Source organism: Orycteropus afer, unplaced genomic scaffold (assembly GCF_000298275.1).
Source record: "Orycteropus afer afer isolate SDZICR_OR568_19922 unplaced genomic scaffold, OryAfe1.0 scaffold00027, whole genome shotgun sequence".
In the NCBI taxonomy this organism is placed as follows: domain Eukaryota; kingdom Metazoa; phylum Chordata; class Mammalia; order Tubulidentata; family Orycteropodidae; genus Orycteropus; species Orycteropus afer.
The window spans coordinates 8100535-8112593 of NW_006921614.1; the positions used below are offsets into that span (position 1 = coordinate 8100535).

Genomic DNA, 12059 nt, shown 5'->3' on the forward strand with positions numbered 1-12059 from the left:
TTGGTCAATGACATGAGACAAAGTATATGTGAACTGCTGTATGAAAAGTGAATTTACTCTGTAAATCTTCACCCAAATCCTAATAAAAAAAAAAATGCATTGTATGGTAATTTATTCTTTAATTGACATAAAATACTGGGCACAGCTAGATGGTTTTAGGTCAGCTTCCTATTTTTTCTGACTTCTAAGTAAATCATGAAAGTTTTTATTTACTATTCCTTAAGGCCAGAAAGTTTTTAAATCCTGAAAATTCTATTAAGAGTAAACTTTAAAATATATCATTATTTGTTATTTAAAAAAAAAAAAAGAAGAAGAAGAAGAAGAATGGCCTCAAAAGGTCAGTATTATCTCTCTGATATTTTTTGCTGAGCTTACCTTCTCTGTCATATCCTCTTAAAGTAAATACTAAAATGAGAATTGGTTCTAGCTGACCCTGAGAAAAGGTATCCCTGAAGGGATGAAATAGCAAAAAGCAGGTTGATTGTTGCAGAAGGTTTGCAAAGATGTTGCATTGAGCAGGTAATAATCATCTTAACAATCAAGAATTTTGGTTTCTCCAGAGCCCCTGTCCCAAGAAGCATCAGCCTCAGCAGTTACATCACCTTGCCACTGAAAACAGCAGTGCCAGCACTCGGGCCTTGCTGTTGGGACATTGGTGTCCTGAAGCCCTGAGTTTAAGGGTGAAGTACAGACTGGCCCTAGTCTCGCACAGCACAGCAATATGACCTTTGGTGGGATATTGTCTCTGGCGGTTTGCCTGAGTTCTTGCTGTCACCATCTTGTGGAAGTGCCAGGTTTTGTTCTGCTATGACGTTTGGGTGCTGGATCCTGCCCGGTTCCAATAAGGGCCTGGTACTCAAGTTGCAGCAGTGTGAACACAGAGCAGCACGGTGTGCTTGTTGTTGTGATGCTTTCGTCTCACAGAGCCACAGTTATGCAATGCTTCAGTACCGATGCCTGGGCTACTGGCCAGTGCTTAGCAGACTGTGTATCCAGTGTCCCCACATGGCCAGCTCTGGGGGCACATCGGTGGGGGTGTGTCTGAAGGACCATATTTGCAATCTCCGGTTTGATAGCAGTCTGCCCACCCCTCACAGCAGTCTAGACCAGCAGATGGAAATCGCCCACAGGCACCCAACTCTTATAAAGAGCAGGTGTATGGGAGAGAGGAAGATGTATTCCACCCTCCACTTACATGTAGGGCAGAGCATGTAAGTATAGGAACACCATAAGGCACAAAGAAACTCTCCTTCCCACCCTGGTCATGTAGTCCTGCCAGAGGACTGGTAAATAAATATCTACCCTGGTTTCTTGTTGTTTGTTTTCTTATTTCTTGGAAAATTATTCACCCACTTAGGAGAAAAAACTGTTAATAATTAAAAATAATAATAAATACTCAACCTGAATCCTCTTAGAGCAGTGCTTCTCCTCAATCATGTGTGCCTACCTATCAGAGGCATGTTGTTACATGCCTAAACTTTACCCTAGACGTTCCCAATCACAATGAGCCTATGCCACATGTGTCTGATAAGCTGATTCTGGGGCACAGTCCTTGTTAGGATTGTTCATCTCTGATGTGTATCATTCAAAATGGACTCATTCTTACTGAAGGAATAAGCAGACTTATGGATCAGTTGCTCACAACCATGGACTCCTTAGAGGCCTCAGTTCTCTGAGATCCATTAAATTGTTTTAATTTCCTTTTCTAAAATGGCCTAGAATTCAAAAGAAAGAAGCCATCATGTGGTGGGTTTATTCTTTTAACTAGATATCATCGTTAGTTTGCAGAAAAACGAAGAGTTTGTCCAGAAGCTGGCAACAGTGGATAAGAGTTAGGGTACCATATACTTTATCAGCCAAACCAGGACATTTTGGGGAGCAAAGAGGGCTCTATTAATAATTACTCTGGGATAATAGGTGTAAACCACAATGTAATGAGTCATGCTCATATTATTATGAGAGTTCATAGCAGTTGCATCTGGTTTCCCTCTTGTCCCGACAAGTAAAGATTAAGCACATTCAGTATTAACTATGACATAGGATATAGGGAAGGAGATATAAATTCATTCACCACTCTACCTGCAACATCATGGAGAAAATAAGAGGTCAGCCCCCACCACTACTGCTGTCCACATGAGGAATGTCCACTATAAAATTCAAGGCTTACAGAATTCCGACTGTGAGCCGGAAACAACTCAATGGCAGTGAGTTTAGTTTTTTACCAGCAGCCTACTGCTTCGTAAGAGTAAGCAATGTGAAATTGTACTGAATTTTGTTTTCTTGGATTCTACTTAGGAGCTCTGGTGGCCTAGTGCCTAAGGCATGGAAATGGTGTATGTTTGGGAGAAGGGGACATAATATTCATATTATAGAATATTCACCCTGGAATTCTTTTAAATGACCTCTTTTCTCTGCCAGGTACATTTTATCAATAACTTAGTTTTCAAAGATTCAGAATGAATGCTTCAGTCTTCTGTTGCATTAAATGACAAAGTGATTCAAAGTAGTAATGGTATGCTATTACATATAAATATTTTGAAAAAAAAAAAAACCTAGGCTGCTGAATGCTAGAAAGAAAGAAGACCATGTAGACTGAGCTATTTCTACAAGAATACCATGTAATCTGTATAAAACAAGTTTGAGTTTTATAACACCGCTCATTGCTAAACAAAAAAGACTAAAAAGATAACATATAATTTCATGCATCCCTATTCCATCTTCCTTCTTAAAAATTATAAACTCACTGCCATCAAGTCAATTCCAACTCATAGCAACTCAATAAGACAGAGTAGAACTGCCCCATAGGGTTTTCAAGACTATAAATCTTTACAGAAACAGACTGCCTTATCTTTCTACTGCTAAGCATGTGATGGGTTCAAACCAACAACCATTTGGTTTGCAGCCAAATGCTTTAACCACTCCACCCCAAGAGTTCCTTAAAAATTATAAAGAAAGTATGAAGTACAATAAAAGTTGTCTGTTTGGAAAATAAGTTCATTACAGCAGGTGACTATGACAAGGCTGGCATAGTGGCTCTCTGCCTTGGGATCTCACCAGAGAGAATCACTGTGAAAATTGCAGAATGAAAGCTCTTTAATGTTGTAGATGCCTGATGAGGGGAACAGGTGGCACTGCTCACCTTACGCAGTGCAGATGGAACAGGTACCAGGCTACCTAGGACACATGGTCTGACAGGAGACAAACAGCTCTCCTTTCTTGCTGAAATTCTGCTGTCAAAAGATTCATTATATTGGTAGCTCAAAGACTATTTGACCTTCCAATGCCTGTATCAAATGTTGCTATCTTTGGAAAATAAGTATCTTTAATATTTGCTTCTCAAGTTGGGTGTATCAGGAGATACTCAAAGCACAGGCCAAACACAGCACATCTTCTTGGAGTGCCAGAGTTAGTTGACAAATTGAGAAAAACATTTTTATATTGAAATAAGCATAGATATGTTTTAGAACAATACACCATTTACATGAAAGTCAGTTGGAGACTTCACTTTAAATGTTCTGGATTCCACAGCCCCTTCAAGTGAAGCCCAAGCCCCCAGGAGTATGATTTCATGTGTTAAATATTTCTATTTAATAGAGTCTTCTTTTAACACTCTCTTCTGTTCTGTTCATTTCTTTCTCTTTGGACCAAGACTACATTGTTTTAACTGCATCTCAGAAATGCTTTAATACCTTCCTTTCCAAAATTTTTTTTCTTTTTCTTGATTTTTCATTCATTCAAATAAACTTTAAAGTCATTTTGTCAAGTATCTCAAAAAAATCCCATTGGGATTTTTACTATTATATTAAACATAAAGTAATTTGGTAAAAATTGATATTTTTATATGATTCAGTCTTTCATGAACGTGGTATAGCTTTCATTGCATTAAAACTTGTCTTGAATATCTAAGTTTCATAGTTTTCTTCCTAAAGATCACACACACTTCTTAATAAGATTATGTAAATGTATATTGTGGTTTTTTTGTTACAGATGTTGCTAGTGACTTTTCTCATGTTTTCAGTGTGATCCACCAAGATGCCAGCTTCTTACATGTGAAATGGAAAGACTTGCCTATTATAGCAAGTCTACTGCCTCTAAAAAATGAAGTTTAAAGAAAAACAAAGCTGATGGAATTTGACTCTAAATTCTTGTAAATTGATGGTATAATGGTACCTGGCTCATAAAGTTGTTAATGAGATTAAAATAATTAAGTACTTTTAACTAATTAAGCCCTTAAAACAATACCTGACACACAGTAAATGCTTATTAAATGCTTATTTATTATTAAATGTTAACTGTTACTTTAGTCACATTATTTTTAGCAGTATAATATGTTTACCAGTACTAATATTATCATCATCCTTATTACAAGGCACTGTCACCCATCAGCCCAGGAATTGTATTTTCACACAAATAATGTGTGTGTTATACGGGGATTCATTTTACAATACACACAACCCCTTCATATGTTAGTTTCCTGTGAATGCTGTGCATGTTACATGTGTGTGGTTGTTATTTCTGTGAGTATGGAGGCAGTTGGTAGCTGCCTCTACCAACTTCAAAGAGGGACACAACCCCTGGAGGAATAGTTTACCCCTGTTTCACCAGGAGAGCCAGATGTCCACATCTCTCTAGTAACTTCCCAATGCCCAGAGCATCTGCTCCTTAAGCTAAACTGCTCTTACAGTAACCATCAGAAACATGTGGGTCCTACTTCCCAGAGCAGAGATGAGGAAGAATCAACTCTGAAAGTTCAAATTCAAAACCAAGTAGTGGTGCCCAGCATCACTGGCACCATCTCTCACAGGGTGAATCTAATTGTTATAAAATCATGGACTCTTATAGTTAGAGGCCTTTGAGATCAGGATCTGAGCCCAGTGTTATTCACCCTGACAGCCCACAGGCCATGTGCAGTGCTGTGCATGTAAATAATTCACAGGTAATGAGCCCTTGTGATGTGCCTGGCACCATTCTGAACAGATCCTTGCAACAGTAAATATTATGGCATTTAGTGTATCTGGGTCCTGCAACATGACATATCTGGAGCAATTGGTAAATTTTCTTCACAATTCAGTATCTCTTGTGATTCTCGTAACACTGTGACAGAGAAGGAAATGGCAGAATCAAGATTGGGATCCCAGCCTAGGCCTGGGCCACACCGCTTCCACTTCTGAGGGTGGAGCCCAATGTCTCTGACTCTAACTCAGATTTAATTATATTACCAGCAGCACAAGGAGCTCTGGTGGTAAGGCACTTGACTGCCAACCAGAAGGTCAGTGGTTCAAACCCACCAGCTGCGCCACAGAAGACTGGGCGATTTGCTTCCATAAAGAATTATAGCCTCGGAAGCCCAATGGAGGTCACTATGAGTCGGAAACAGCTCGATGGCAGTGAGTTTAGTTTTTTACCAGCAGCCTACTGCTTCATAAGAGTAAGCAATGAGAAATTGTACTGAATTTTGTTTTCTTGGATTCTACTTAGGAGCTCTTGTGGCCTAGTGCCTAAGGCACTTGACTGCTAACCAGAAGGCTGGCGGTTCAAACCACCAGCCACTCCTCAGAAGGAAGGTTGGGCAATCTACTTCGGTAGGGATATCTCCTCGAAAACTCAAGGAGGGGTCGCTATGAGTATCCGACTTGATGGCAGTGAATGGATTCTACTTCTCCCTTCCCAGCAAGTTCTTTGTCTAATGAGTCTCAGAGCTTGTGAGTGTTTCTGGGCCACACAGTCATCCCATCTATTTGTAGTTGAGTAATCTGTGTATTTTTCTAATGGACATTAGTGCCAGCTCCTAAACTTCATAGAATAAAAGTGCAATCAGCTTTAATGACTAATTTATGCACACTGCCCTCTCATGTGGCTGTATGAGACAATTTGGGATGCTGGAGGGAATGTAAATTGGAGCTGTTAATTGCACTTCCTTGATTCCATTGACCAGTTTCTCTCACCTGCAGCTCAGAAACAGTGCTCCTTCATTAGCATGGCAGCATTGATCTCAGGCTGGCCCCCTGATGTGTGCTGACACCTTTTATAACTCAAATGGATGGCACTAAACTGTTACATAAACTTTTATTGCTTCAACTGTAGAGCCCTCATGGAGATAATTTTTAAATATTTCCTTCTTGTGTGAATTGAATATTTTCCTTCACTCTTCTGTAATTGCTGTAGGTTAATCCCTTCTAGCCCTGGATTATGGCCTTAAACCCTCTCCTGGGCCAAATTTAAATCATTCGATTTTGCTTAGCAGTCGGTGGACATTCTCACTGCAATAAATGCCCCCCTTGCTATTTTTATTGACTTACCTTTATCTTTTCTGTACTTCCATTAGTAGCTCACCACCAAAGCACTCCATAATCATGTGTAGATCTGGGCTGTAAAAATAGCGGGCATCACACTTTATAACGATAGCATACAAGACACTGATATTTATAGTATCAGGTACTTACTGGGCATTTCTGTGTGTCTGGCACTATCCTAAATAATGCTATAAAGGAAAACAAAGTCAAGCTGAACACGATCTGCTCCTTTATTCTAGTCTCCATCAATAGTTGATATACATGTAGGGAAATTGAGAAGGGCACACAAATGTTCACAGGGATCATATGTGAGTGTCACATGGATGGCATTGGTAAGTGTGGTAAGTGTTCCAGGCGTTGGGGAGAACCTGTTTTGCAGAGGTAACCAGGGAAGCATCAAGCATGGGTAGGCTTTTGCTTGGCGGGCATGGAATGAGTCTTTATAATATCCTGCACCGAGACACAGGAGTCTCAAGATCCAAGATTGGGAGAATATTCATCTTTATGCCCTCTTAACACCATTAATATTATTAAGATCTGATTTCATTCATCTTGACCCCAAAGCCTATAAACTTGTTATGTCTGACTAGATTTCTTTTAATCTATTTCATACTTCTGTCCAAGTGGACCATCAGTTTGAAAGTTTGTAGTTTAGATTTAAAGTTTCATTACACTTGAACACTTTGGATTGCCCCTAATTCTTCATTCTGTGGCTTTTCCTTGGAATCTTTTACATAAAATATTGGGACTCAGTCAACCCACCCCACTGCACAACTATATCTCTTCTACGTACCACCTGTCCCCCAAAGAGTCCATCTTTTAGGGTTGTTATTGTTAGGTGCCACTGAGTCACTTTTAACTCAAAGCTGCCCTAGGTGCAACTGAACAAAACACTGCCTTGTTCTGTACCATCCTCACAATCATTGCCATGCTTTAGGGTAGTGCGTTCTAAAGAACAAATACAGGGCTCTGGTAACAAGGCTTCTATGGGGAAAACAGAAGGGCCACACACAGACAAATCATGTGTTCTTGCTCTAGCCTGTCACAGGGAGTGGTGAGTGTGTTTAGCACAAACGGTATCCACACAACAAGTTATATACATGGGAACAGTCATGCTTGTTCTGTTGCATTATGAAGGCGCTGCTAAAGCCTCAAACTGACCCACCAAGGCAGTGTCAGCTGGACAAACAGATTAACCTTTTTAGAAAATAGTTTTGCCAGAGCCATCAAGAACCATGAAAATATTCATACTTGTTGACCCAATAATTCCACTTCTTGAAACTTTTTTTTTAACTCTTCATTGTGATTTGGTGAAAGTTTAAGAAAAATTTGTTTTCCACTCAACAGTTTATACACATTGTTTCATGATATTGAAATCCCCACAGTGTAACAGGCTTTCTTCTCACTTCCTCCCTGTGGTTGCCTTTTCTCTGTGTGCCACTTCCAGAAACTTTTTCTGAAAATGTAATTAGAGATGTGATTTTAAAAAACTTATTTATAATAATAGTAATCCCAACATGAAACAATCTAAGTGTTCATCATATGGGAATGATTAAATAATTATGACAAATCTTCGCAATGAAATAATTATTGAAAATAGCCTTTCAAAGAACAATTAATGGCATAATGATCAAAATATAAAGTGAAGTGGAAAAGGCAAATTATGATATGATTCCAAATTTAAATATGATATATTAATATGCACATATTGTTTTAAATCTATATATAAATAGCAAAATATTAACAGCCACATACCCTAAAGCAATAAAGTATTTAGGGGGAAAAATATAGTATCTTCATGAAGCCACTTTGTCATTTTTTTTAAACCTTAGGAACTTAGAAGCTGTCTGTTAATGGCATCTTCTGCCCAGATGATATGTCCATTGTTTCTCCTTGTCATAGTGTAACCCAAAAATTGATGGGGTTCATGCCCTGGAGCAACGCAGCCAATAGTCCACACCAGAGTTCAAGAAGTCAAAAAATTTAATTGGGAAGTGCAACACTGAGAGATGGGCAGAGTCTTAATGATTCCAAAGTCATTTGCTCTGTGGAGTGTTTCCAAAGATGGGTTCATAGACTAATCAAGGAGTGGGATACAGCACATACACAAAGTAATTAACGTTTCTTCAAAATCAGATAAAATAATAGGTGGTTGGTGGAGAGTGTCCTCTGTAGATTCCTGGCACACCGTACTAGGCTGGTCATCTTATTGGTGATGGCACCACTGATTACTGTCATCAAAATCCAGGTGGCCAGTCACTAGGCTCATCAATGTGTCCTGACATAGGTGATCTTATCTTAGAGGACACAGCCAGAACCAATGGTTATTGTTCAGAGGAAAACAAATTAATAAATAGTATAGAGGTAGAACTAAAGTCAAGATGGAGTCTTATTCTAACAGTATGGACTTGGGCCTCACAAAGCCAAAATCTTTATCCTCACAGCAGGCACAGCTCTCACGCTTCTCTGCATTCACCTTTATTTACATCATTCATATAGTCTAAAATTAAAATTCATAGTGTACACTTTTATCAGGATTTAGTTTGGCTATGTGTAATTAGAAACTCAAATAACAGTAGTTTTAAAAGACAGGTAGGTTGTTTTTTTTTCCCTTCACCTCACATAAAGGAAAAGTAGAGGTAAGCTGTCCAAGGCCCTATGGTGGCTTGTGGCTCACATACATTCTTTCTGCACCACCCTCTCCTTCCTTAGTGTGTGGCTCCCATCATCAAAAGTGCCTCACAGTGCTAGGTGGCTGTGTTCCATCCATCAAGTTTATATTCTAGGCTGAATGGAGACAGAGAGGGGGGAGGCAGTAGAATGCACCCCAACTAAAGCAACCCCCTTTAAAGAACTTTCCCAGAAACTCCACCCCATGGTGTCTGCTGACACCCCATAGCCTCCAGTAGCTACAAGGGAGGCTGGGCAACGTCGTTTCTTAACTTCACATATCACCACTTGGCAAAGACAAAGGAGAGATGGAGATTGAGTAGGCTACTAGCTATCTCTTTGACAATTCTGTAATGTGGTTAACTCCAATTTTAGTAAGTATGCTTTTAAATCTCTTCATGCTTTCTGTGAAAGCTGTGTGTACAGCTGTGTTACTGTGACATGTGATTAATGTTATAAAGAAATGAGCATGGCTAGGGAACCGGTAGAGGAGCACCAGACAGAGGTGAGAAGATAGAGGGTCACGTCCTTGCTTCTATATGGATTGGCTTCTCTGAGCCTCCATCCCTCTCCAAAAAATGAAGGCAGTGATTCTTACAGTATCTACATGAGTCTGTCTTGGTCTTACTATAGTTCGGATTCCCCTCCTATACATCACCCAAGTATTCTCCGACCGGCTCCCTCTATACCTTCTGCTACCTCCTTAGTTCAAGCCAGAATCACCGCTCATCAGGGCTGTGGGTAGCCTCTTCACCAGGATCTTTGGCTACAGTCTCTCCACCCTTTTAGTCACCTCCACAGTGCAATAAAGGGATGCTTTGTAAGCACAGATATGATATCCTAGTCCCCTATTTTCATGTCCCTCAGAATAAGTCTGGCATCCAAAATCTGGCCCTAACCTACTTCTGCTTTACGGCTTTCCTCCTCATCAACACTCAGCCCCAGGCTGTCTTTGACATTCCTCATAGGTCCACAAGATCCAGTGGGCTTGCACCAATTACCATTCCCTCCACTTGGGTGTGTTCACTCACCTCTGGCTCCAGTGTGTCTGCCTGTGACTCCTGAGGCCTCACTAAAAAGCCATCTCCCAAGAGTCTCCCTCAGTACCCCCCTGGGTCAGCCTCTCCTTTCTATCCCTGCAGACTGTGCACCTCCCTCTTTTCTAGATGTGTCCTGTCTCTGCCCTCATGGACTCCGTGCTTCCTCAGGTCAGGGAGCATGTCTTACTCTGAGTTTCACCACAACAAAGGCTCTGGTGCAGAAGATGCTCCCTGTCTGTCTGCTGAGTGGCTGAGGGCTGTAGTAGAGCTTTCTGGGTCCTTGATTCCACAGATTTCTGCCAGCAGCCCAGCAAATTGTTGAGCACCACTGTCTGCTAGACTGTGGTGGGCCCCAGAGACATGCATAGCCCTCACCACTTCCTCTGAGGAACTCCCAGAGCAGAAGGCGCCATGGAGGAGGAAAAAGACCTGACCTTTTGTTCCCCTCTCTCTGACAGGCTGTAATGTAAGCCATACCCAGGGTTAGCAGCCTCAGGGATGGGGCCGGCTGCTGAATTCCCATCTGGCTGTTTCTTGGAGATAGTCAACGGCTAGAAGGAATGTGAAAACCATTGGCCACTCCAACTGCTGCAACCTGTTTGTCTTCCCCTCTTCCTCTACAGTGCTGACACTTGGCCAGAGTCAAATGCATGCTATTCCCTCCACCTGGAACATTTCCTGTGCTTCTCCTGATTGACTAATTCAATCTTTTTTCATCTTTTAGGGCTCTGCTGAAATGACACTTTTCAGGGAAGCTTTCTTTGACCCCTCCTCCCAACCTAACCAGTAACCATCATGACTCTACATATGTCAGAGTGGAACTGTGCTGCATAGAGTTTTCAGTGGCTAATTTTTCAGTAGATTGCCAGGCCTTTCTTCCAAAGCACCTCTGGGTAGACTTGAACTTCCAGCCTTTCAGTTAGCACTGAGCCATTTGCTACCCCCAGGAACTCCCTGGGCTCTAACAGAGACACTTGAAAGGGAAGACCAGCTGGGAGGCTGGTCCCCTCAGGTGGGACAGGCCACTGAGCATTGTTTCTTTACCCTAACACAACACCTTCTCTACCCCAACACAGACAGACAGTGCACATTTCTGTTTGTGCAGAACGACTTTCCTCGTGGAAGGACTCAGTTATGGAGAAAAGAAGTCATGTTAGGCATTTCTGCACCCACGTCTGGATGGCTCTGCTCTACTGGAAGCCAGGAGACAGATGGAGGGCCTCAGAGCTCACAGTACAGCCTAGAGAGCAAGGCTGGGCCAGACACAGGGTCAGCAACAGGAGGATATGTGGACCTCAGCCTTCTTACTGCAGGAAAAATGAGGATTCAATGGTGCAGGGAATAAGAAAAGGCAATCTGAGGAATTAACTATAGCCCAACATGCAGTTTCCAGAAGGGACTAGGCTGGTCATGCCAGGCTTTTGTGTTGTAAAAGTTATAAATGCCCTTTCAGACCTTCCATATCTGAAGAGAGGCCCACAGTCTTGATCTGTGTCATGTTTTTGCCCCCAGGTCCACATCAGCCAACTGTATTCCACGGACAAGCTTATCATTGAGAACCAGGAGAAGCCCCGGACCTAGGGAGCCTGGGCCAGCCCACTGGCAGCTGTGGACCACCTTCAGCATCCATTCTGCACATGCGGTGGGACCCCGCATACCATGCGTGGCCTCATATACCAACTGGAAGCAGCCTCTTGCTCTGCCTGCCCTATAGGAGCCAATGATGGAGCAACCTTCCCATTCTTTTACAGTCTTAGTGAAAAGGCTGGCTGTTTCTGCCTGGTTCATATGCTAGAATGTAGAACTGGAGCTTACATGAAGTATTACGCTATGTGTTATTGTGTCTCCTCCCCACCCCATCCCTATTTTGTAGCTTATCCCCCCCTTGCATAAAGCATTTCCAGCCTGTGTTTCTTGGTCCTTGAACAATAAACAAAATTGTCTCCCTAAGCCTTTTACCATTGGTGGTTCAGTGGTACAATTCTCATTGTCCATGCAGAAGACCCAGGTTCAATTCCCTGCCAATGTATCTTTTGCAAAGCCACCACCCATCTGT

General features: G+C 41.6%; 1 protein-coding gene across 1 annotated transcript in view; it reads left to right on the forward strand.

Annotated features, from left to right (window-relative positions):
- Positions 1-11584, forward strand: part of LYRM4 (LYR motif containing 4) — a 246954-nt gene extending 235370 nt beyond the window's left edge. Inside the window, exon 3 of the mRNA XM_007935348.1 lies at positions 11516-11584. Coding sequence (XP_007933539.1) covers positions 11516-11584 — 69 coding nt within the window. The remainder of the gene's footprint in view (positions 1-11515) is intronic.
- Positions 11585-12059: the final 475 nt, after the last annotated feature.